General features: G+C 36.2%; 1 protein-coding gene and 1 long non-coding RNA gene across 23 annotated transcripts in view; one reads left to right on the top strand and one right to left on the bottom strand.

Annotated features, from left to right (window-relative positions):
- Positions 1 to 23322, top strand: part of MEF2C (myocyte enhancer factor 2C) — a 166515-nt gene that overhangs the window by 89443 nt on the left and 53750 nt on the right. For all 22 annotated transcript variants that reach the window (XM_012781478.2, XM_076008176.1, XM_076008175.1 and 19 more), the window contains one exon: positions 2054 to 2257. In XM_012781478.2, the coding sequence (XP_012636932.1) occupies positions 2054 to 2257 (204 nt within the window). The remainder of the gene's footprint in view (positions 1 to 2053; positions 2258 to 23322) is intronic.
- Positions 1 to 23322, bottom strand: part of LOC142873744 (uncharacterized) — a 74034-nt gene that overhangs the window by 35713 nt on the left and 14999 nt on the right. The window lies entirely within an intron of this gene.

Here is a 23322-nt window from a genome sequence, read left to right as displayed (position 1 = left end):
AATTTCATATATCATACATCAACTTGATGAATCTAAAGACTTCACATAATAGTTTCCCCTATTAAGTTTTTTATATCACAGATCTGTATGATGTAAAATTGTGTGTCCATATATGTTTACTGTTCTATGCCCTAAGGATACAGTAGTGAGCAAAATAAAAATGGCACGTGCCCTCATGGAGCGTATGCTATAGTGGAAGAGCCATGCAAAAATATATAAATTATAAAATGTGAGAATGCTATTCAGGAGAAATAAAGGGTGATAGGTAAAATAATAGATATTAACAAAAAATGTAGAGGAATGAGAAGACTGAGAGGTCAGGTTTTCTGTCTGCTAATCCACAGTTCCTGTCAACACAGATTTATTTAGATGTGGGAGATAAAGGTGGGGGAGGGGAGAGGGATTCCAAGTTCACTCTGAGGTTTCTGGTTTGGATAACTGAGTTTATGGTAAGATGGAGAATCCAGACAAGAGAGCAGATTCTAGAGTGAAGATAATGAGGCTGAGCTTTGGAGGATTTGAGATTCCTAGGACATTTCAGTAGATGTAGGACTGGAGGACTTCCATTGGGTATCTGGAGACAAAGAGAAAGAGTGGGAATCTACATTTAAGAATTACACACAAATAGGTGGTAGATAAACCTGAGCTGGCCTCTACAAGATGGGTTGGATTTGAAGGCGAGAAAAAAATTTAAATAGTTCCTACTGAAAACAATAGCTATTAATAAATTAAGTCAGTCAGCATTTCTCAGAGTGTGTGCCTCAAAAACCTAGTTCTGAAGAATGATAATAAGTGCTCCTCGAAATAAATAAGCAAAGAAACAAACTTTCTGTCAGCAATAGGTTTGAAAATCAGGTTAAACCAAGTTTGAAAGGCTTCTTAGCCTTTAATATTACCAATGTGCCCCATTTCCCAAACGTATTAGGCCATTGAACTTTTCTCTTAGGGAGTATTTTATAGGAATGTATTCTACAGAATGCCTACTGGGAAACACTGGATCATATAAATGTTTATAATTAAGAATGTTCATGCCTTTTTGGTGGGCAGGCCAGAGTGACAAGCTGTAGTTTAATCAAAAGAGGGTTGAAATTGGAAAGAGTGGAATATATATTTGCATTTGGTAGGGTTGGCAGGTAGGGAGTAGTCTAGGGAAAGAGGGAAAGAGAGCTGTTGTAGACAGCTCGTCAAGAGAAAGGTGGTATGAGAGTGAGGTTTTGCAGACTGGAATGAATTGAGGAGGGAGTGACTCTGCACAAGGAGATCATCTAGGACAGGAAGCTGCTAGGCTGTCCGAAAGTGAAGAGATAAGGACATGAATGATGGGGTTGCCTGGGAAATAGACAAATGTGAACCTGAGAGATATTTTGAGGGAAGGAATTATGGGACTTGGTAATAGATGAGATTAAAAGAAGAAAAAGTCAAAGTTAACAATACAGTTTCTGGCCTGAGAGAGGAAGAAAGATACACAGAAGAATGAAACCAAAATGCTAACAGTATTATGGCTAATGTACTTCCCAGTGCCCTGCTGGATTTCTAGAAAACAGAATACAACATTGTCTGTCATATCCCTTCAAGTGTTTTCAATTAAATGGCATGACACTAAGCAATTTTAAGGTTTTTTTGAACACAGATCTAAAATGTTAAGTTCATCATGTCATGTCCAGTCTTCAAGTGGTCAAAAAAACAAGCTCCAAACTTACAAATTGGGAAAGATGTTAAGCATGCTGAAATTATTTTTTTTAATCTTAAATTGCTTGAAGAAACATGAACAGTTTCCTAGTCACCTTCATTAAAATACCGTATATTAAATCTCGCATTTACAGTTTCACATTCAGCAACAAGCCTAGAAGTCACACATTTTCAAATTCTAAGCAGAAATTAGTTTTGGATTTATTTGCTTTTCTTTCCAAATGTGTTAGTGCCCAAAGGCTTAACAACTACACACCATTGTTTTGTGGAGGAAAACAAATACTGTTAAAAAAAAAAAAAACTCATATGCATGAATAAAAAAATAACAACAAAAAAAAAAACTTGCCTGCCTTCATTTTTCCAGGTGACATTTACAAAGAGGAAATTTGGGTTGATGAAGAAGGCTTACGAGCTGAGCGTGCTGTGCGACTGTGAGATCGCGCTGATCATCTTCAACAGCACCAACAAGCTGTTCCAGTACGCCAGCACCGACATGGACAAGGTGCTGCTCAAGTACACGGAGTACAACGAGCCGCACGAGAGCCGGACAAACTCAGACATCGTGGAGGTGAGAGAGCATGCTTGGTCAGCCCCCAGTTTCGGCAGAGCCAAGGGGCGTTTGAGCCTCCCCTGTCACACACACGCAAGCACACACACACATGCACGCACATATGCACACTACCTTCCTTTTCCTAAATGTTCACAGGCCCATGGATATACCCAGGGTTATTGTCCCAGCCATTACTCCACCCTTCCTGCTATGATGTGATATGAGGATAGTGACAGCACAGGGGCTGGTCCTTGCTGGAAATCAAGTCCCTGTGTCAAATTATGTGCCACATCCTTCATGCGTGATCACCGTCCACTGCCGTGTATCAGGATACCAGGGTGGGAACTATGGCCAAGGGATAACTCATCCACGTTTTAGATGACTTATGATGATTTCTTCTAAGTATATAACGGTTTCCCAGCAGCATCAAAGGAAGAAAATATTTTAAAATGAACAAACCCCAACCTTACACGTTCAGTTTTTCACTTTATGTCTCACATTTCTAATTCGTTCTTCTAAAGGCTTTCTTGCTGAAGGAGTGAAGGGAATTCTCCTAGAAATGTTTTTACCAAAAATTGTATCATTTTATAAGCAATGAAAACTGCTAAAATACACGGCATCAAAAATCAGATGAAAATAAACTTCTAAATGTTAGCTCAGTATTTAATCAAAGTCAAATTTAAAAAGTTTTATTCTGCCAAAAACAAATAAGCATCATGTTGAAATTTAAATATGTTTTAGATTCATTAGCATAAATAACGTACCGTACAATTTTGGTTGAAACTTTTTAAATACTTTCAACACGTATTGTGTATAGATACCTTGCAAATACTTTCAACACATATTGTGTATAAATACCTTGCAGTACCTTTCATGAGTAATGACTACTAAACCAAAAAGAAGGAGGTAAAATGAGAATGGTTCCCATCTGCCTATATTCCTCATCTTTTTATCTGCTCTTAGTTTCCTAGATTATGCCTGCTTTCCCAGAATTTAAAGAAAATTAATAAATGTTTCAAAAGTACTCAGGGTCAGTTTGCCAGCATACTCATCATTCTTGCCATTGCTTAGACTGGTTCCATATTATGAAAAAAGGTAATACTAATCCTGATCGAATTAATATGCCTCTCACATCAATCTTCCTTTTATCTGTTATAATTATCTAAGACTATCTCTCGTTTCTTTGCTTTTATTTGGAAGTTTTTCAAAAGTATTGAGCTGATTGATTGATTTTTTTTTTTTGCCTAACAAGGATAAGCAAATAATTTCAGAGAACAAAAGTGATATATAATTATTATGTAACCATAATAATTAAAAAATGAATGATAGACCTAATGTGATATATACTTTTAAAACTTTTAAATCTATGCATCATTTTAGATTTTTCATCCGACTGATCATTTGAATGTGTGCTTGCCTTGATCTTGAAATGTAAAATTGTTCATAAAATTTACCTGCTATGTACTGATGTGTGTTTCAGATAGTTTTTTATTCACGTACACATAAAAATGTGAAAATAGACTTGAAAGTGAACAGAACTAGTTGGTTGTCAGATATCATAGGTGCTTTTGAATCTGAGTGTGTGTGTGCACTTACACATATTGAACATAAATTCAAAACACAGGCCAAAGTCACGCATGTGGCTCACACCTGTAATCCCAGCACTTTGGGGGCCAAGGCAGGAGAATCACTTGAGCCCAGGAGTTAGAGGTTGAAGTGAGCTATGCTGATGCCACTGTACTCTAGCCAAGTGACAAAGCAATACTCTGTCTCAAAAAACAAAAACAAAAACAACAAAAACACCCAACAACTCTATACACAAAACTCCATCTCACTACTAAAACCATTACAATAAAAATCAGGGTTGGAATTTGTCATTAGACTAGTACTGCCGGAGTCCTTAATATAATGTGAAATACAGTAAAACCACATAGAACCAGTTGGAAAATACATTGACTGCTAAAATTTGCTTTCATAAAAGAGTTTAAAATCTAGAAAATTCATCTTCTGAGAGTTTTGCTCAGTAATATACTATATGACTTAAACAACTTCAAACTTCACATACTGCATGAAAATTTCATATTCTTGGGCAGGTGGATATTTGAAAGTCAGACTTCTTTAAGAGTCAGAAGTCTTCATTTGAATCCTGACTTGCACTATCGTGCTGTGTGAAAGGTTAGCTACCTCTCTGGGATGAGGTTTTTCTCATCTCAGAAATAAGGCCCTGATTTTGAAATTCCTTTGCAACATAATAATTTTTTTAAAGCAATACATAAAAAAAAGAGAAAGCAGCAGCTGTTCCTTTTTTTTTTTTTTTTTTTTTTTTTTTTTTGCATTTAACATCAATAGGTTAAAGCTCTGACTCTTTCTCAAAAAGCCATTCTGGAATTCCTAGAACAAATCTAGAGGTTCAATGGCTCAATTCTTTGGATGTACATAACATGTAAGTCTAACACATTATGAGTCTGCTTTACCCACTCCTTAATAACACATTCCCTATGTATTTGGCTTTTCCACATTTTAGTAATAACAGATATGATAGAGAAAGAAGGTGAGACCTCTAACCTTGATAAAATTTTATATCACCCCCATAGGCAGTATTTTTCGACATGCTGATCATTGAAATTAGGATGCTTGAGATACTTGGTGGAGAAGAGGGGATCTGGGTTGGAAGCTGCATTTATAACAAGTTCCCCAAGTAGTTCTTAGGCACTAAATTTGAAAACCTCTGCAGCACTAAAGCATAAATCGCGTTGGAGGCTAAGAACCTATGATACATCAGGGACTTGAGGAATCCATTCTTAGAATGGATCTAACATAAAGTTGAAAGTTAAGATAGTTTACTACTCCTGGGTAAAATTTTAAATCCTATTTATTTTAATTTAATGGAATACATTTAACTGAGTAAGTTTAATGAGGAGCATAATATGTTTCATGAAGGGTCATTAGTTTTATATTTCCCCTTTGGACCATTACCCCTCTCATTTAACCCTCTAAAAACAGTTTACTCACAAGACGAAAAGATGGGGGCAGAGAGACATAATATAATCCCCAGCATTTAGACTGAAATACAAATTTCTGGGCCATACCAGAGTAGTGTTACAGGGCCATAGGAAATTGTGCAGTGCGTGGGTGTTGAAAAAGATTCCTTCTTTTAGCAAAAAAAGCTCTGCGTAATTATCATGTCTTTGCTCGATAATTAGCACTACTGCTACAATGGCACAAAGACTCACAAAGGCTTAACAGACAGACTCTGAGATAGTTTTTTTTGTTATTATACTATAATGCAGCTTGAATATCTGTTTAGATACAATATATAAATATGCCAGATTTAGTAAATGTGTTAACTTTTTAATCCATTGGTTAAAAAAAAAAAAACAAAAACAGTTATTATATTAAAAGCACTTCATTTGAAGAAAGTCCATTTTATTTAGCTCTGTGACAAGTATACTGGATATCTTCCCAAATTTGCTAGCACACAAGATGGTTGAGACTCAGTTGGGATTCCAATGGTGTTACGGAACTGTTCTTTTCAGTCACTTTCTCAATAGCCCACCCCTCGTTCTCTTAGCTGTCTAGGAGAACTGACCCTACTGCCTTATGAGGGGCCCTGTTCCTGGACGATGTTGAGCACAGCAGGATGATCTGAAGGATGCAGGTCCCGCAGGTAGTGCTTAGAGGCCATTGCTTCACTTAGCAATGATTTAACAAGCACCAGCTTATGTGCGGCACTCTACGAGGAATTCTGGTACAGCAGAAGACAGGCATTCTTGTTAAGGATGTAAGACATATATGCAAAAATCAGCTTGGGAACAATTGGAGGGCAAAGGAGCAATAACCTCATTAATGCAGTACAAGCTGCAGAAATGAAGACATAGGCTGAACAATTTGACAGAATTCATTCAGACAGGTCATGTGTTCTGCCAGGTCATTCCAGGTGATCCTTGGAGTGATGGAGGCCCCAGACAGGTTACCTCCGTATCCAGCATGTGTTTTCTAACCACAAAACCCATATGGGAGCATCACTTAGCACCTATGCAGGAATGAACCTCTCACCCCGGCAGTGACTCAGTGATTCTGATGAGCAGCTAGCTCATCAAGCCTGGGCAGTAGTGCAGTGATTAAGTGTGGAACGGGAATAAAACACAAGGCCGTTTTCTGCTCTCTAGAAAATTCAAAGATGGGTGTAACTTTTGCAAAAGGAATCTTTGATTCACAGCTGTCTCGATAGAGGATTATTGGCTTTTGTTTTCAGAGATCAAGAACAGGCAAGAGAGAGAGAGAGAGAGAGAGAGAGAGAGAGAGTGTGTGTGTGTGTGTGTGTGTGTGTGTGTGTGTGTGTGAAAGAGAGAGGTAAACTATTTCCTAAAATTTTATTTTCTGTCGCCTGAATCCTGACTCCTGTTTGGATTTAGAGGCATCTAAGAACAGTTGTTGCAGCAAAATGTTTCCTTGCATAGTAACAATTAATGCCTAAGTTGAGACTGAAAAGGCTTTAAAATAGCTTAACTTTTATTGCCTCACAATGCTACTGAAGGTTATCAACAAGCAAACTACCTTCACATAGTCCGGTGAAAATTGGCAAGTGCAATTTTTGTTGATACAGCAAATAGTGAATTGAACTTCTTTACAAACTTAGTATCACAAAATTGGGGCACGGATGTATAATAAAATATGAAAACGTCTATCTTAGTTGAACTTTCATTACACCTAAAGCATTGTTTCCGATTTTATACTTATAAAAATATAGGTATATAAAATTATTTTATGCATGCTGCATAGATGTACATTATACATAGATACTTTTCTTAAGAGAACAAGCACATTCACTTATTTGTTTGATCATTCGTGGATTTGCCATCTTTCAATCATTCACTGAACAAAGATTTGTTGCATTCCTGATCTGTGCTACATGCCCTGGAATGCCCAGAGATACATATATAACCTAGGTCCTCGAAGACTCCCAGTCCTTAAGAAGGCTCACGAAGCCATGCATGATCCAACTCCTGTGTCTCTCTTTCACTTCGACCTCACCTTTTGCTGTTTCCCTCCCATCAATCTCCCTACCACCATCCCCATCCTATATTCAAGCCACGCTGAACATGTTTATATCCTTCCATCTCTCCAAACTCTATTTGTCTTGCCTTCAAATTCCTTACTAAGTCTTTGCTTGCCTGTTACTTATCTTACATTCAAGTCAGGTCTCAATTTATAATTTTAGAAAGTCATCCTTGAAGCCCTCTGGAACTTGCACTAGGGGCTTTTCATATATGAAAATAATAATTTGTTCTATTTTCCCCATCAGAGAACTATTGAAGCTGTTAACCAGTAGCCTGCTCCACACTAGATTTTAAACTCTTGAAGGGTGTAGGGGCTGCACACGTTTTGCTCACGATCGTTTTCTCAGTACTTAACTTGAGCCCTGGAGAGTTTTAGGTCCTCAGAATATATTTATAGAATAAACAAATGGGGAGAGAGACATATAACCAAGTGATCATATAGCATAATGTTACACATGTAAAGTATGAAAAAGTGTTTTATAGCTCCAGTGAAATAATTCATTAAAATTTGATAGTTTATCAAAGCATCATCAAAAAACACTCAGATAATTCAGATCTGTACTCTACAATGCAGTAGACTCTAGCCACGTGACTATTTACATTTAAAAGAACTAAGATGAAATAAAGTGTCCAATTCAGTTCCTTAGTTGTACTAGCTGCATGTCTAGTGTTCAGGTGACCACACGTGGTCTCCACAGGGAGACACAGAAGAGAATGTGATGATCATCACAGAGAGTTCTGTGAGACAGCACTGGTCTAGGTTGAAAGGTGAGGAGGGAAGTATTTAAACTCATTGTGTTTTCAAATCAACACCAAGATTAATTCTTCAATATAAAATTTGAGGAGAGCATTCCGGAAGTAAAGAACTGTGCTGCCTTGTGATTTTAGAATCCAGAGCATAAATGTTCATGTTAAGAGGCATCAACTTGGAACTAAAACACTCACCGCAAAACTAAAAGTACATTTTACTCCTAAACCAATAACCACAGAGTCAATCGGTAAATTTACGATCTGGGCAAAGCACTTGCAAATTGTCCAAACTGACAGAAAGCACTAACCGTGGGAGCTAGGTAACACTATGTGTGCTATGGGGGGGGGGTCTGTTTTTAATTTGAAGCTGATAGGTCTTTCTTGTTACTATTTTAAATGTACTCGAAGCAACATTGGGCCAGTATTTATAATTAGTAAATTAATTTCTTCAGAAAAGCAATCATTTTTACGAAAGAATTTAGAGAAGTAATATTCTTTTTTTATTATTTCAGAATATTATGGGGGTGCAAACATTTTGGTTGCATATAACATCTTTGCCTCGCCCAAGCTAGAGCTACAAGCATGCCCTTCCCCCGTGCAGTGCACTCCTCATGCATTAGAGAAATAATATTCTTGAAGTACATTACAGATCTTTCCTAGGTTTACTATAAATTGTAACTGAAGCCAGGTGTGGAGGCGAATGTCTATAGTCCCAGCTCCTCGGGAGGCTGAGGCAGGAGGATCACTTGAGCCTAGAAGTTCTACGCTGCTGTGAGTTATGATCTCACGACTGCACTCCAGCCTGGGTGACAGCAGGAGACTTTGACTCTTAAAAAACAAAAACAAAACAAAACAAAAACATAATTGAAATAGTTCTTATCACTAGTGACTCAGTAAGCCTGCCCTGTCCTCTGTTAAACCAAGTATATAATTATAAAATGAACCAAGTATTAGTATATTCTATAAAGATTTATACCTTCAGTGTTGAGGCTTCCAAGGGAAAGGGGAAAAAAGAAATTTTGTTTAAAAAACAGTTTTGGCATATTTTCCTGAATTTTCATGGTTTTTTTTTTGTTTATATAGCTTTAAAACACATTAGTACATGTAAATCATATTTGTATTTGTTCTCTAACATCTAAAAGAAGAAATTTGTCTAAAAAATTTTAAATGTATTCATATTTCTTATAACTATACCACAACGATTTTTATAGATCAAATTTGAAGAGCCATTCTTTTTTAAAATATTGCTCTTGCTTAATTTGCCTGTTTTGTAAACATAAAAAGCTGCTTCACATCTCATTTATTAAGAAAATAATCATTGTTGAGCAAATACTAATGTGCATGGTAGTTATATGCACAAGGCAATAAAACTGAATTTCCTGTCGTCTCTGGTATTGCACAGCTCTAATAGTTCGTAGGCATTAGTGCTAACACAGAGTCAGCAGAGAATTATTTAATAATAGTTGAAGGAGAAAAGACAAGTTTCAAAATACAGCCTTTTGTCAGTAATATAACTTCTTTATCAGTATTAATCATTATTATTTTATCATCATAATTATTTTACATGAACCTTCTTGAGTCCTTATGTGGTCCCCCCATTCCCAAAGCCTGGAAGTGAAAGAGGAAAAACATATAGCCTGGATCATAATTGTCCATTCTTAATGATATTTGCAGATCTCATGTCATGTGGAACTTGGACCAAAGGTTGCATTCTAGCCGTTGATAGCACCTAAGTAACATTATTTGTCTTTAAATGGTATCAAGTAAGATATAAACGAGTTGAATATTCTTACTTCCTCAGGATTAGTTTCTGAATATATAGTCATGAAATATTCAAAAGTAAAGTTTTAGGAATAATTCTGAGTCTTGCCTAGAGTCAGAATAAAAGATTATGGCTCTTGTCATTGAAGGAGTGTTTATTATTTCAATTTCTTCATTCCATTGTTGGGTTTTTGTTGTTGTTGTTGTTTTAATTACAAATCTCTTCCCCTTCCCTGAAGGACATAACAATGTTTTGTTCATCTCTCTAACTCTAGCTGCCAGCTCAACATCTGGCACATTGTGGACATTCAATATATTATCGACTTACTGGTGATCATTACGGTATAAATAAAATTTACAATTTTTTCTTTGTTGAAGTCAGATGTGTTCTAATAGTATAAGTGAGACTCTTTCAAGTGAACCAGAGGTGAATAAATATTGTTCCTATATCAGAAAAAAATAAAAAGACACAGGAAGCCAAGTAGAAATATTGCTTGTGCTACTGGTGAAATGTCTAGGACCTACAGACCAATGTACAGTGCTTTGATTTCCTGGAGAGGAAGAAGCAATCTGTTGGTACTTTGACCAGGATTTAGCAAGGGGGATCCATGGGTCTTAAACGAAATCCCTATGGCCCAGTCTGAGTCACCAGAGGTTCTTACATTCTATGGGGCAGAGCTCAGCATTCTTTATTTCTTACAAGCTCCCAGGTGATGCTCATGCCACTGGCCTGTGAAGCAAACTTTGAGTAACAGGGATCTAGAGGGATCTAGATTCCCTTTCCAAACATTCATTTCCTTCAGCCTAGAGTGTGAAAGCACATCTGTTAACCATTTATTTTACTGACGGTCAGAATCACACCATAAAATAGATTTTGCCTTAAAATCTATTAGATCAAGCCATAAAATAGTTCCTTGAAAATGATATTCAGTGAAACTAATTTTTGAAAGCAAGTGCCTTCCTTGGGTTTTTCTGGAAGTGTGATACAATAGGCCTATCATTACTCAATGAGGTGAGTGACTCTGGTTGTGAGGGCTGCATCTCCTGGCCCAGTCCCCTCGTTTGTGAGCGCTCATGGCTCAGCAGTGGCTTCCTGGAGCCCACACTGAGGAAGATTCTAAGTCCAGACTCTGTCAGGAGGTGTGACAGGACGTGGGCCTGGGTGCCCTGGGTGCAGAGGGGTAGTGGCAGCCATACTTTCTTCATTATCCTCCTGCTTAAAATAATCCTTAGGACATTCTGAGGACAGACTTCATAAAACTCAATCATTAGAAGAACTATAATTAGGTAAATGCTGCATATGTATACAACAAATTAAGTGGATAGATTATATTTTCAGAAATATATCCCATTTTACCAATAGCTATTTGGCTTATTATCCAGTCACGTCTCAATGGCCTTGTGTATTCTGTGTTGCCCTGAAATGTAGCCACCTGAAAGAAATTCTGAATAAGGGAAAAAAATAATTCTGTCAATTATTTCTAAAGGTCATAGAGTTAATGACTAACTGGGAGGTTAATTAGATTCTGAAAGCCTCTTCATATCAATTAAATCTCTTATCTTTATGTTTTAGTAAATAAACTCAGTAACTGTTTAGATCTTCTGTTCTAAGATAAGAAACACTGTAAACAATGAACTGTACAATGGGTGTTTCGTTTTTTCCCCCACATCTAAACAAAATTATGACAAAAAAGCAAATATATAAATTAATAATAGTAACTCCTATTTCACAATTTCTGAATTAGATACTTTATTTTTCAGAATAGCATGCAAATTACTTATTAGTCATACACTAATGCCGTCACTATGACCTCAAGGAAACCATTTCTTAGAGAGAAAACCAGAGATCAGAGTTACCCTGAGTATGAGCTACTAATATAAAACCAACACCACTCTGTTATTTTTTAATTCCAGAAACCTAACCCCTTTCAAGGTTACTCTACACATTTGGAAAGAAATGATATATTTAGCAACTATGTTATGACAATTATAAATGCAGTAATTTCTGTCTTTATGAATTCTCTTTGGAGAATATAACCAGATTTCAGATGAAATGATACAGATCTGCGAGAATCAATAAGGTAGCCACATGTGGCTATATAAATAGAAATTAGTTGAAATTAAATAAAATTAGAAGTTCAGTTCCTCAGTCTCACTGGCCACATTTCCTGTGTTCAATAGCCACACGTGACTAGTGGCTCCCATATAGAACTGTCGGTCATGGAAGAAACCTTCTGTTGGACAGTAAATACTGAAACTGGTGAATCTAGTGCTCTTGTTCATTCAGATAACTGTGTGGTGTGGTGGTTGATGGCTACAACCTAATAAAGGACATATAAACTGGGGAGGTTGCAAGTGGCTATTTTCCCTTGCATTCCTGCAGCAGGCGTTTGTAGCACGCCCACCGTGTGTCAGGATCTGCACCAGGTTAGAGACACCCAACCAGGAACGCTGAGTCACTCAGTCAGAATTTACTTCAAGGAACAGAATGTTTGTTAAAGTCGATGTGATTTTATGGAGCAAGACGAGAGGGTGCAGGGAACACAGAGGCTGAAATTGAGGAAGAAGGAAGAAGAAAACATGGAGAAGGGCGGGAAAGATGAATAGTCAGGGAGTAGAAACAGGCTAGGTCCGTTCTGAACTTTGCCAACAGGAAGGAAACAAGCGTGTGTGCACACAGTTTCTCCTCATTTTTCCTAATTAGGTATGTGCGGGATTTTATCTGCATCCAAACTTCATGATTGGTTCTCCTTAACTGGTGGTTCTGAATTAATTTCGTGTGGGGAGAAAAAAAGCTGCATGGTGATTTTTCTAAAGAATATTGCTAAAGCATTATTGGGAGAGTTCATCTTTTAAATTTCACTTTTAGGAAATAGGACTTTAGAAGCCCCACAAATTTGGGGGAAAAGATAGAGATTAAAAATTAAGTGTTAATTATAGCAAAGTCACACACTCTGTAACCTGGAGCAAGTTATAGAACCTTGCTGGGCTTCAAGATCCTCCCCTGAGTTAGTGTTGTCCACACTGAGTTCCACACAGGGCTGGCGTGAGAATTGCAGGTGATAGAAGATGTCAAAGCCCATTGCAAACTGTTAAGTTGTAAAAGTTGGTTTTATTTTCCAAGTCAAGGGTAAAGATCAAAAAATAAAGAATGTTAACCAAAAGAGAGAGAAGCAGCAAATTCTTAATTTGGGCTTATGTAACATTGTATACTAATAAGTATATCATTTAATAAATATTGCATTGTTATATAAATAGCCACAACATTTTACATAAATTAAGAAGATCTAACAAAGGTCAGTGAATTCATTTTTTTTTTCTTTTCCACAAGCATTTATGAAGTTTATGTACAAGGCATTGTGCTTAGTGCCCTGGGAAATGAAACGATTATGACGTGTTCACTGCCCTCCAGGGCCAGTAGCCCAGTGTGGACAAAACATGCAAGTATTTGTTCTTTCATTCAACACATATTGGTGAACATGAAGATCATTTGCCAAGCATTGTGCTAGTTACTAGTGGTGCATCTGTGACTATGATTCCCAATGATCTGAACCATGATAAGACATAGAATGCAGTGGGCTAGCAGAGGAGAAAGAAAGTAATTACAACTGCAAGCACTTGAAAACATCTCATGGTGGCTTTTAGATGAAGGCATGGCCTTGAATGATAAGCAGAATAAGTCGATATGCTAAGCCAGTCATTTCCAATTATTCCCATTTAAAGCAAAAGTGAGACTAATAAATGTAATAATGTATAGACATCAAATGCATATACACAAACACATATAGATAGGTAGTATGTATATGTAGCAACCTTTATTTTGGTTTTCTATTGGCTCTGGATTTTTTGAATGTATGGTTTTTCTGTAAACAGATGGTTATAATTTCTAGAGAAATCCCATAAAGTAAAATGTTAGAAAAATGCAGTGAATGTAATTGCCTTCAAGTTTGATAAAAGGTTCAACCTTAAAGTTGCATCCCACATCCTAGGTTTAACTTTACAGATGAGGGTTTTCTTCCCCCTTTAAAATTCTAGAACATGATACATCTGGCTGAGAGGCTGGAAAATTGTTACATGCCTGTGCAACATTCTTATAACCTAATGGTTCAACTTTTCTCTCAGCTTAATCATCAGAGAATGTTCTTTGTTTTCATAGTCACTGTTTCACATAGTAACAGCTTGTTGTATTTTGGTCTGTTTGCCAGAGGGTAGGTTTATTTTTAAAACCCTGAACTCTGAATTTTTCTTTATTTTTCCAAGATTGAAAGCAGCTGAAATGCCTGGAGTTACAGGTTGAAGGCTGCTTCACAATATGTGGAGGGAAGCTTCTTTCCCTCCTCCCTTTGTGTGTGTGTGTGTGTGTGTGTGTGTGTGTGTGTGTGTGTGTGTGTTTTAATTTTTCCCTAGCAAATGTCTTCTAACTGGTAGTTGTCTAAAAATAGAAAACTGCTTAACTAAAAATAGCCTGGCTCTCAGTCGTGCCAAGGAAAATGGAGAGGACTAGGCGTGGAATAGAAGGCTGAGTAATCCAGTTCTATTCATTCAGAGAAACCTTTGAGAATGCTGGCGATGATAAAGTGCCCTCAAAAAACCACAGGCCTGACTCTCTCTTCAGACTTCTAGGTGCCAATAAACATTTTAGCCCCAGGATACTTTTTTTTTCCCCTCATAGGTTGTAAACATTTTCTGAAAGACAAGGCTTTGTTTCACGGAACCTGACAAACTGCCATAAATAACTGACTTTCTTGAGGTCTTAAAAATTCATAATTGTAAGATGTATTTTAAAAGAGCATCTTAAATGAAAGTATTATAAAATAATATACATCATGTAATAATTAACAGAGGAAACTCTGTTATAATAAAAACTGCTTACTGCTAGCAATTAAACTCAAAACTCTAAAGCGTTTCACAGCAAGAAAATTATTCCTGTGACTCATTGTAACTTAAGAGAGCAGCTGACTCACTTTAGTTAGCTCTCTTAGACATGAAATTCTCTTGTTCAGTATAGATCCCCTGGATATACCAGTATTTGGTCTCTTTCTTACAATTATCATTTTCACCCAAGCACATTTTCGCTTTTAATTTTTTAAACGGAGTAGAAACTACTTTGAAAAATAACACTTCGAGAGTAGGATGGCTTTCAGTTTCAAAAAATGGAATTCTGAGTAAGCCTTAAAAAAAAAATACAAACATATATATATATAGAGAGAGAGAGAGAGAGAGAAAGAGAGAGGCAGGTTTTGCAATGGTGACAACTTTTTCTCCCCTATTTTGTTTTGCTTAAGTAATCTGAATAACCAGGTCAAACATAGCAACAGGGTGTGGAAATGTCAGCACAGTTCATGGGGTTATATGGGTCTGAGCATTGTTATGTTCAGTTCCTGTAATGCTGCTGGTGATAAGACTCTTGAGACAAAGGACGATAATTGATGGAAAGAGGCTTAAATCATTGCTAGAAGAATCAAGGTCCTTGTATCTGTGTACATCGACTCTTCTATTCTCCTTCCGTCTTGTAAAGAATTTTGTCGTCTTGCCTGTTGGCCCCCTACTGCTCTTTGTAATGGATGCAGACCACAAGTGATTCCTTTATGCAGCACACAGGGTGTAATTGTGTCTGTGTGGTGTATTAGTAATTACCAAGCTGAATTCCCATATTGTATCTTTACTGCAGGCATGGAAAAATAGGACATACAACCCTGCAAAACCATTTTCAACCTAGATAGTGAGCCACTTAGAGCTATATTCCAGGGACAAAGCCTTTTATATGCACACTTTTGAAACAAAATTATCATTGTTGAGTCATTTGTGCTATGCAGAATAAATTCAATTTGGGGAATGATTACCTTTGATATTATATTATTCATTCCTGACTCTTCAGCAAAAGCTTTGTAATGTAGAAAATAGTGGCTTTTTTAATTGCTGAAATAAAAAAATTAATATCTCTAGCTATAATTGTAATATGAGCTATTGTAGCTATACTAGGTTATCAAACAGAAAAGATAGTGCATGATATACTACATATAATAGATTGTATAATATTCATAAACATTAAGTAATATAATTATTTTAACAACATTTATGCCTTAAACAGTGATATTTTCATATATAATTTATCCATGTTGGCTCAAGCATTGTTAAACTTCAAAAAAAGCTGACAACAAATTTTTGTTACAGTAAACAGATATAAATTAATTATTAATTTCTTTGCTATAAAATTTGCATCATCTTGTATGTATTATGTAGGTGATATTGATTTGACTATCTCCTAATCATTTGGGATTTGAAATGTCTGCAGTATTATTTATCTGTAATAGAAGCCAAAATAATGCAAGCAGGTTGGCTTAAACAAGAATAAGTATTCTTATTCTTGTTTCTTATTCTGTGTATCTAATGCTTAGAATGACAGTTGAGAACTGTTAAATAGAATAGCAAAGAAATTAATATGGCCATTTCATAATCAGTAGTCAATGCATTTGGATATATTTTGTGAAGTATTTAATTCATGCATGCAAAATTAGAATTATACTTTTACCTTCATATCTAAAAGTGGCCTTTCGATATGTGCATTTTAAGAATTTTACTTCCCCTTTTATCTGTAGATATTTTTATTCAAGTCATAATTATTAGATTCCTAGAATGTACAGAACTCCATAGTGATGCGAGGAGAGAGACAAATTTGGAAGACATGGTCTGTAACCTCATGAAACTCACGATCCAGCAAAGGTAGAAAATGCACATGGGAATCAACTGGGCAAAACAACATAATGAGGATGATGAGATATTTGAGAGAGGCAGCATAGCACAGTGTTGGGGACATCAGGAAATAGACTGCCTGAGTTCTTATCCCCATCACCCCCACTTCCTAGTTGTATGTCCCTGGGGAAATGACTTAGACTCTCTCTGTCTTAACTCCATCATTTGTAAATAGGGGTTAATAATAGTACCTCGTGCACAGTACCTGTTATGAGAATTAAATGAATGAACATTTGTAAACTGCTTAGAACAGGGTCTGGCACATAGTAAGACTGATGGTAATGCTGCTGCTTGCTGCTGCTGATGATACTATGTGATCAAGTAATAACTGCTGGGAAGAAGGAGTTTAAGTCAGGAAAGGCAGCCATGATAGTCACTTTTAGGCTCAAACAAGTCAAACTGAGAATGATGGATATGAACTGAAAAGGGTGTTCAGGTAAACCTTTCAAAAGACCAGTTTTGCAAAGAGTCACAAGAACAAAGAAACCAGGGGATGATACTAGCATTATATGAATAGAATGGCCACATGCAGAAAGAGATAAAAGAGAGATGACACAGTCAATGAGGAAGAAGAGGCACTCTTAATATTTTCTTAATATTTGGTGTGGAATTAGATTCGATACAACAGTACAAGAAGGACAACCTATGGTCTACACCAGTAGAATAGCATAATGACAATCAGTTCTGGAAGAAGTTTCTGCTGAAAATGTAACTATCTCTAGATAGAAGCAGTAAAAAGTGGAAGTGCCAAAATATTTTAATTTTTATAAATATATATATGGGTGTGTGCTAAAAGGCTAAATAAAACCTTTCACTATACTTACATATTTATAATATAAAACAAATTGCTTTTGAAATATGCATATAATTTCAATTTGCACTGATAATGTGCACATTCACTTCTCTGACCGAGGACTATTTATCACATGTAGTGTGTTAAAGAAGCAAATTATAGAGGCCTCAGGAAGTTTATTTTAAGCTATATAAGCTTCTCTAGATTAAATTGAAAAATAAATCAAAATCTGTAAATTTAGCAGTTTCTAAAGATTTATGTGCCCTTTTAATGACCACATAAACAGATCAGGATTCTCAATGCAACACTGCCAAGTATAGTTGCTCTACCCTTACACCTTCATGTCTAGAATCTAAAAGCCCAGTTCTTTCAAGAGAAGACAAGTTGGTATAGAAGAAGGGACAGACACAGTTGCAGAGTCAGACAAACCTGATTTTTACCCCTCTCATAAACTCTGTGATCTTGGGCAGGTTTCTGAACTTCCACTGAACTTCATGTTCCTAGGCAGTAAAATAAGGATAATAAATCTCACTTCTGGCTTTTCTGTAAGAATTAACTTATATAATGTACGTATATAGCCATTAGCACATGTTGGATACATTATGCTCATACACGTATTTCCTTTCTAGCTGCTGCTTCTTGCATACGTAAATTTAGGCAAAATTTTTAAACTTCACTCTGCTTTATATATAAATACACACACACTTTGGACACTGAAATCTAGTATATTTTATGCTTTTAAAAATGTCATGTTATAAATTATTATATATATAATACATGCATATCTATTTCTTGTGTAACAAAGTTATGAAATTCTTCAGAGGTAAGATCCTCACTATGCAGATTTTAAAGATTTTAAAACTAGGGAAAAGGTAGAGAGAGGAAAAAACTAGGGGTCTCAAAGTAATTCTATTAAGTCAAAAACAGAGATGGAAAAAAATAGGGGGACCCTGTCAAATAGAGGGGCTGTCCCAAATTCTGATGGTAAACTCTGATGGATAGAGTTAGATATAATTTCTTCCCAGGTGTCCCCCTTAAACTACTTTGTATCCAAAGAAGGAGCATAGTTAGACAATGACAGAAAGAGAAAGAGAGTGAGAGCTGGAGAGAGAGAGAAAGAGAGGCAGGGAAGGAGGGTAGTGGCTAGGTTGATGGAGTTTTCAAGACAGTGAAAATAATTAGCAAGGCTAAGACAAGAGTGTCCTATGCTGCCTGTTTCTTTTCTGACACAAAATTAAATAATTGATTTCATTTAAGTATTAGCCAGTCAGCAGTGCTTAGTGTGATGATATTGTTAACAATAATACACACACACACACACACACACACATATATATTGTGCCTTGTTTCTAGGGTGAAACTTTAAGTATCTCTGCCCTAGCTGCCTCGGTATTTTGATGGTAGTAACGATACATATACTCTTGGAAGTGAGCCAAGCACACGCTAACGTATTACACATTTGGCTTAGTTCCAGGTGAACAGGTGTTTTAAATATTCCAGTCACATACCCACAATGTATATCACTACTGGGGAAAGGATATCATTTCTAAACCACTCGTGTTTGTTCTGAACCACACCTGTTTCTCATGGTGAAGACTTAGCAAAGACGAACTGTGATTTGGGAAGAGATGGCCATCTGAGCCCTGCTTTTACTGATAGGAGGTGTAACCAATTTGCAATTCTGAACTCTGCACCTGCTCTCTGTTTGCTGTGATCAAACCACTTGCTGGCCAGCATCGGAAGCAATGGAAACATTTCAGCACTTTCTGCAACTGAGTTTTTACACATATGAGAGATTTTATTTATATTTAAAAAAAAAACCTATAGTGAATTATATGATAGCAAATTGTTATATTATGATTAGGGGAAGAAATTAGTTTTCCATTAGAAACCACCATTCAGTTTGCAAACATTTTAACATAAAACAACCGAATTTTTGTGGGGTCCAAATTACTGCATTGACATATTTCCTTCTGGAAGAAAAGGAAGAAAAAAAAATATTAAAATGTCTATGCAGAAGTGCATCTACCCAGAAATAATTCTTAAAATTGTTTCAAAATTCTTAGCTTCATGCTGTACACACACATACACACAGATACATTCACATATTCGTACAGTTAATGTGAGCCTGGCAGTTTCCAGCAGATGAACTCAGACATATAACTTCCATTTTACCATGCACAAGTTCCTGTGTCAGATCAACAAAACTTTCATTGATTTTTCTCTCTATATCTTTAGCTTCAACCATAAAGCAATGCGATGGAGGAGGGGGGTGGGCTCCAACTTCTCCGAGCCACCTGCCTTAACCTCATACTTCATCTCGGTATAGACTGGATTCCTCTGACTATTAGTCAATAGTGTGCATTACCTCATGGAAACAGACTTTGAACCATGTTTTGCTTCCTCTTTTTAATGGTTCTGTTTCCCCTCATCTTTTAGCAGTGATGTTTTTTTTTAAAAAAGTGAGATTCTATTCAGAACGATGGTGATGCCTGCTTGAGGCATTTTAAAACGATTAGGTGGTTAATATGTGGTGAATATTATTTATTCAACAGAAAATTGACTTTAAGCCCATGTAGAAAGCCAAACATCATAATTGTAAGCTTCTTTTAAATGTTATACAACTTTGTTTAATTTCAATTTTCAAAAAAATCCAGTTTCCCATCTGAGAGACTTGGGTATTGACCTGGCTGTGGGAAACCTCCAGAGAAAACAGGGGTGTTCCACTAGCGCGGAAGCAGAGTCAGTGACTGTGGGTGGCATTTTCTCTGCTGAGTCAGGTCCTGCCAGCGCTACCCCAGGCTTTTACCAACAGTGCAGATTTTCTGGCAAGATGCAAAACCCAAGTCGTTATGGTTCTTGAACCTCTCCTTCAATTTTCCCCTTTTCCGTGGGACTTTGGGAAATTCTCACTTAAGATCACATCACATTGTGTCTTCCTCAAGACTTTTGGAGAAAAAAAATGAGAAGTTTTACAGCAATTTCTTTTACTTTTTCTCTCACCCAGCTTATAAAGTAACAGCATTATACTCATCTTTTTGAACAAACAGGAAAAGGAAGAGTTTATGTACCCATGATTTAGAAAAGAATTTTTATAGGGCATACAAGATTTCTTCATGATTCCATAGCTTTGTCCCGGGGAAAAATAGTAGATTCTCCTTAAAAGTATACATTTTTCTGTTTTCCCAACCAATCCTCTCAACCCTAGCAAAAATGTAATCTCATGGTGACCAGCCTTTGCCACTCTCACCTGCTCAAGCAAATTGAAGTGACGATGGATGTGAGCAGTTAGCTTGTGAATCTGAAGAGTATATGGGCCCCCCAAAAAAGCCCACTTTTTTCTTAGCAACAGAGACTTAAGATTCTTGCCAGTATTTAATAATTGTAATAACCTATACTTTATTTTATCCACATAGGCACAATCTATATGTTATTGGAAAGGACTTCCTTCCTGGTCTACAGAATGTAGGAGTTGCAAAAATGTAGCAACCATTCTCTTCCTTTGGGTTTCTACAACCTAGAACTCATTTTAACTAGGTAGATGCTACTTAAATATTGTTGAAAGGCCTTCCGCTCTATGTAGTATTACAGTAAAACAATAAGGAAAACATTTTAGGTAAGATTATTCATCAGAAAATGAATTCTATTACAAATATATCCCTTTATGAAAAAAAATAAGATTTGTCAGGAATTTCACCAATTCAGCCGAGAGTAAGTGTTCAAAGGATACATAGACATGGTTTAAGCAATCGTTATAATTGGACAAGCTTGCAGACGCAGAATAGTTCAGTAGCTAAGAAAGTAAACTCTGTAGTTCATATGTGCATTTGTAAATTTGATTTTATCACTAACTTTGGAAAATCTTAGCAAGTTCTTGAACCACTTTGCATACCTCTTTTTTTTCCTCTGTAGCATGGCAATCACAGTGCAAGGGTGGCTTTTGAGGATTAAAACAAGATCCATGCAAAGCCACAGGCTCAGTCCCTGGCACATATAATTGCTCAATAAATGGTAGGTGTTATTTCTGAGGAATGGATTCAATTAAAATATTAAGAAAATTAATATTTTGATAGTGAGGGAAGACTGGTTTAATTTCCTCTTCGTGCCATAGAAGTAGTAACGTTGTTTTTATAATTACCTAATGAAGAATGTGGAAGAAATGATTGTGCAAATGAAAACTACTAAGTTTACCACTGAACTAACAAAATCACTGAGCTTTCATAAGTTAAGGAGTTTGAAATCCCAAACTTAAAAATGAGGTTGCAGTACATTTACACTGATAATGCCTGAAATTATTGAAGCCATCATGGCTACAAAAGCAGGCTTCCAGGAGCCCAGGTATACAGAGACTGTCCACAGAAGGCTGTCTAGAGCCAGAGGACAGAGTGGTCTGTGTGGCTGGCAGCCTGCACTTGGCCTTACTGAGTTAGACAACAGGTGTCGAGCCACTGCCTGGGCTGCATATCAAGATGAACAAAATTGCTGATGGCCTGTGATAAAGCTTTATGTGAGATCATAAAATGCTGAGCCCAGACACATTGAGAGGCCAGCTCACGTACCAAGGGATCACTTGATGTGCACAATTGATTATTTTTTTTCTTCCTTCTCTTTCACACCACCCTCACATTCTCTCTCTCTCACTCATTCTCATTCTTTCTCTCCCTCCTTACTCTCTCCCTTCCAAAATCTATCTGTCTTATCTATCTATAATCTCTTTCTCATTGTTGTTATTCCTTTTTAAAAACATTTTCTAAGTAGAGAGATGGTTGTCAGAGGCTGGGAAGGAAGAGGGAGGAGGGGAGGGAAATGGGAGTTGTCCACCAAAGAGTTTCAGATAGACAGAAGGAATAGGTTTTGAAAGCTATTGCACAACAGGGTGACCAGGGTCAATAATAATGTATATTTCAAAATAACTTAAAGAATAAGTTTCAAATGTTTCACAAAAAAATGATACATAAGCAAGGTGGTAGATACAGTAATTAACCTGATTTAATCACACCAACTTGTGCACATATAAGCAAACATCACATTGTATCCCATAAATGTATACAATATTTTTTAATCAAAAATGATATTAATAATGTTTTACTTATGGCAAAAAGCAAGTACATGATAACAATTTAAAAATTCACTAGTGAAATTTATCTTAAATTTAGAAAGTAAAATCAAATGATCATCAAAATAAAAGCAAAAGAGATTTGATAAAATTCAGTTTCTATTCATAATAAAAATTCATAGTGAACTAGGAATAGAAAAAAATTTCATTAAGTTTATGAACAACATCAATAGAAAGCCTCCATAGTAAGTATATAATTGTGAAATGTGAGGCTCATTCCTTTTAAAGTTAGGAATGATCCAAAAATGCCCCTATTCCTCTGCTTTAAGATTATACTGAGGGCCTACTCAATGGATTAAAATAAAATAAAGAAATAAAATGCACATGAATCACAAACATTTTTTTCTATTTCTTTACATTTTTCATTTCTCAGTGCTCTCTCTGGCTTTTGTAGCATCACGTGAAATCCAAGGTGACAATGCAGAACCTAAAAAAAATTATCTGTGTAATGTATGAAGTCATGGGAAATATGATTTTGTGAACTACAAGTTGGACTATGATTCTGGGACTATGGATCTATATAGAGATAACATTCATAGCATAAGTAAAGTAAATTAAAATGAGTTTTATTCTAATTATTACTTAATTTAATTTGAAAATAAATTTAGACAAATTTAACCTGCCTATAAAATAAGAAGGTAACAGTCTCTATAGGCCTTGATTAGCATGTGAATATCAATAATACTAGGCTTTCCAAAACATTCTTAGGATTTATACTTTATTTATGATTATTTAATCTAGAAAGAAAGATCCCAGTGTGCCATTTGGCAATGTATATTAGGTATTTTCAGAATCTCTTTGTACATGACTTGTGTCCTGTTTGTTTCTAATCATACACTCAATTCATAAT

The sequence above is a fragment of the Microcebus murinus genome, chromosome 11 (assembly GCF_040939455.1).
Source record: "Microcebus murinus isolate Inina chromosome 11, M.murinus_Inina_mat1.0, whole genome shotgun sequence".
NCBI lineage: Eukaryota > Metazoa > Chordata > Mammalia > Primates > Cheirogaleidae > Microcebus > Microcebus murinus.
The sequence above is the reverse complement of the archived record's forward strand: the minus strand, read 5'-3'. Positions and strand labels throughout refer to the sequence as shown.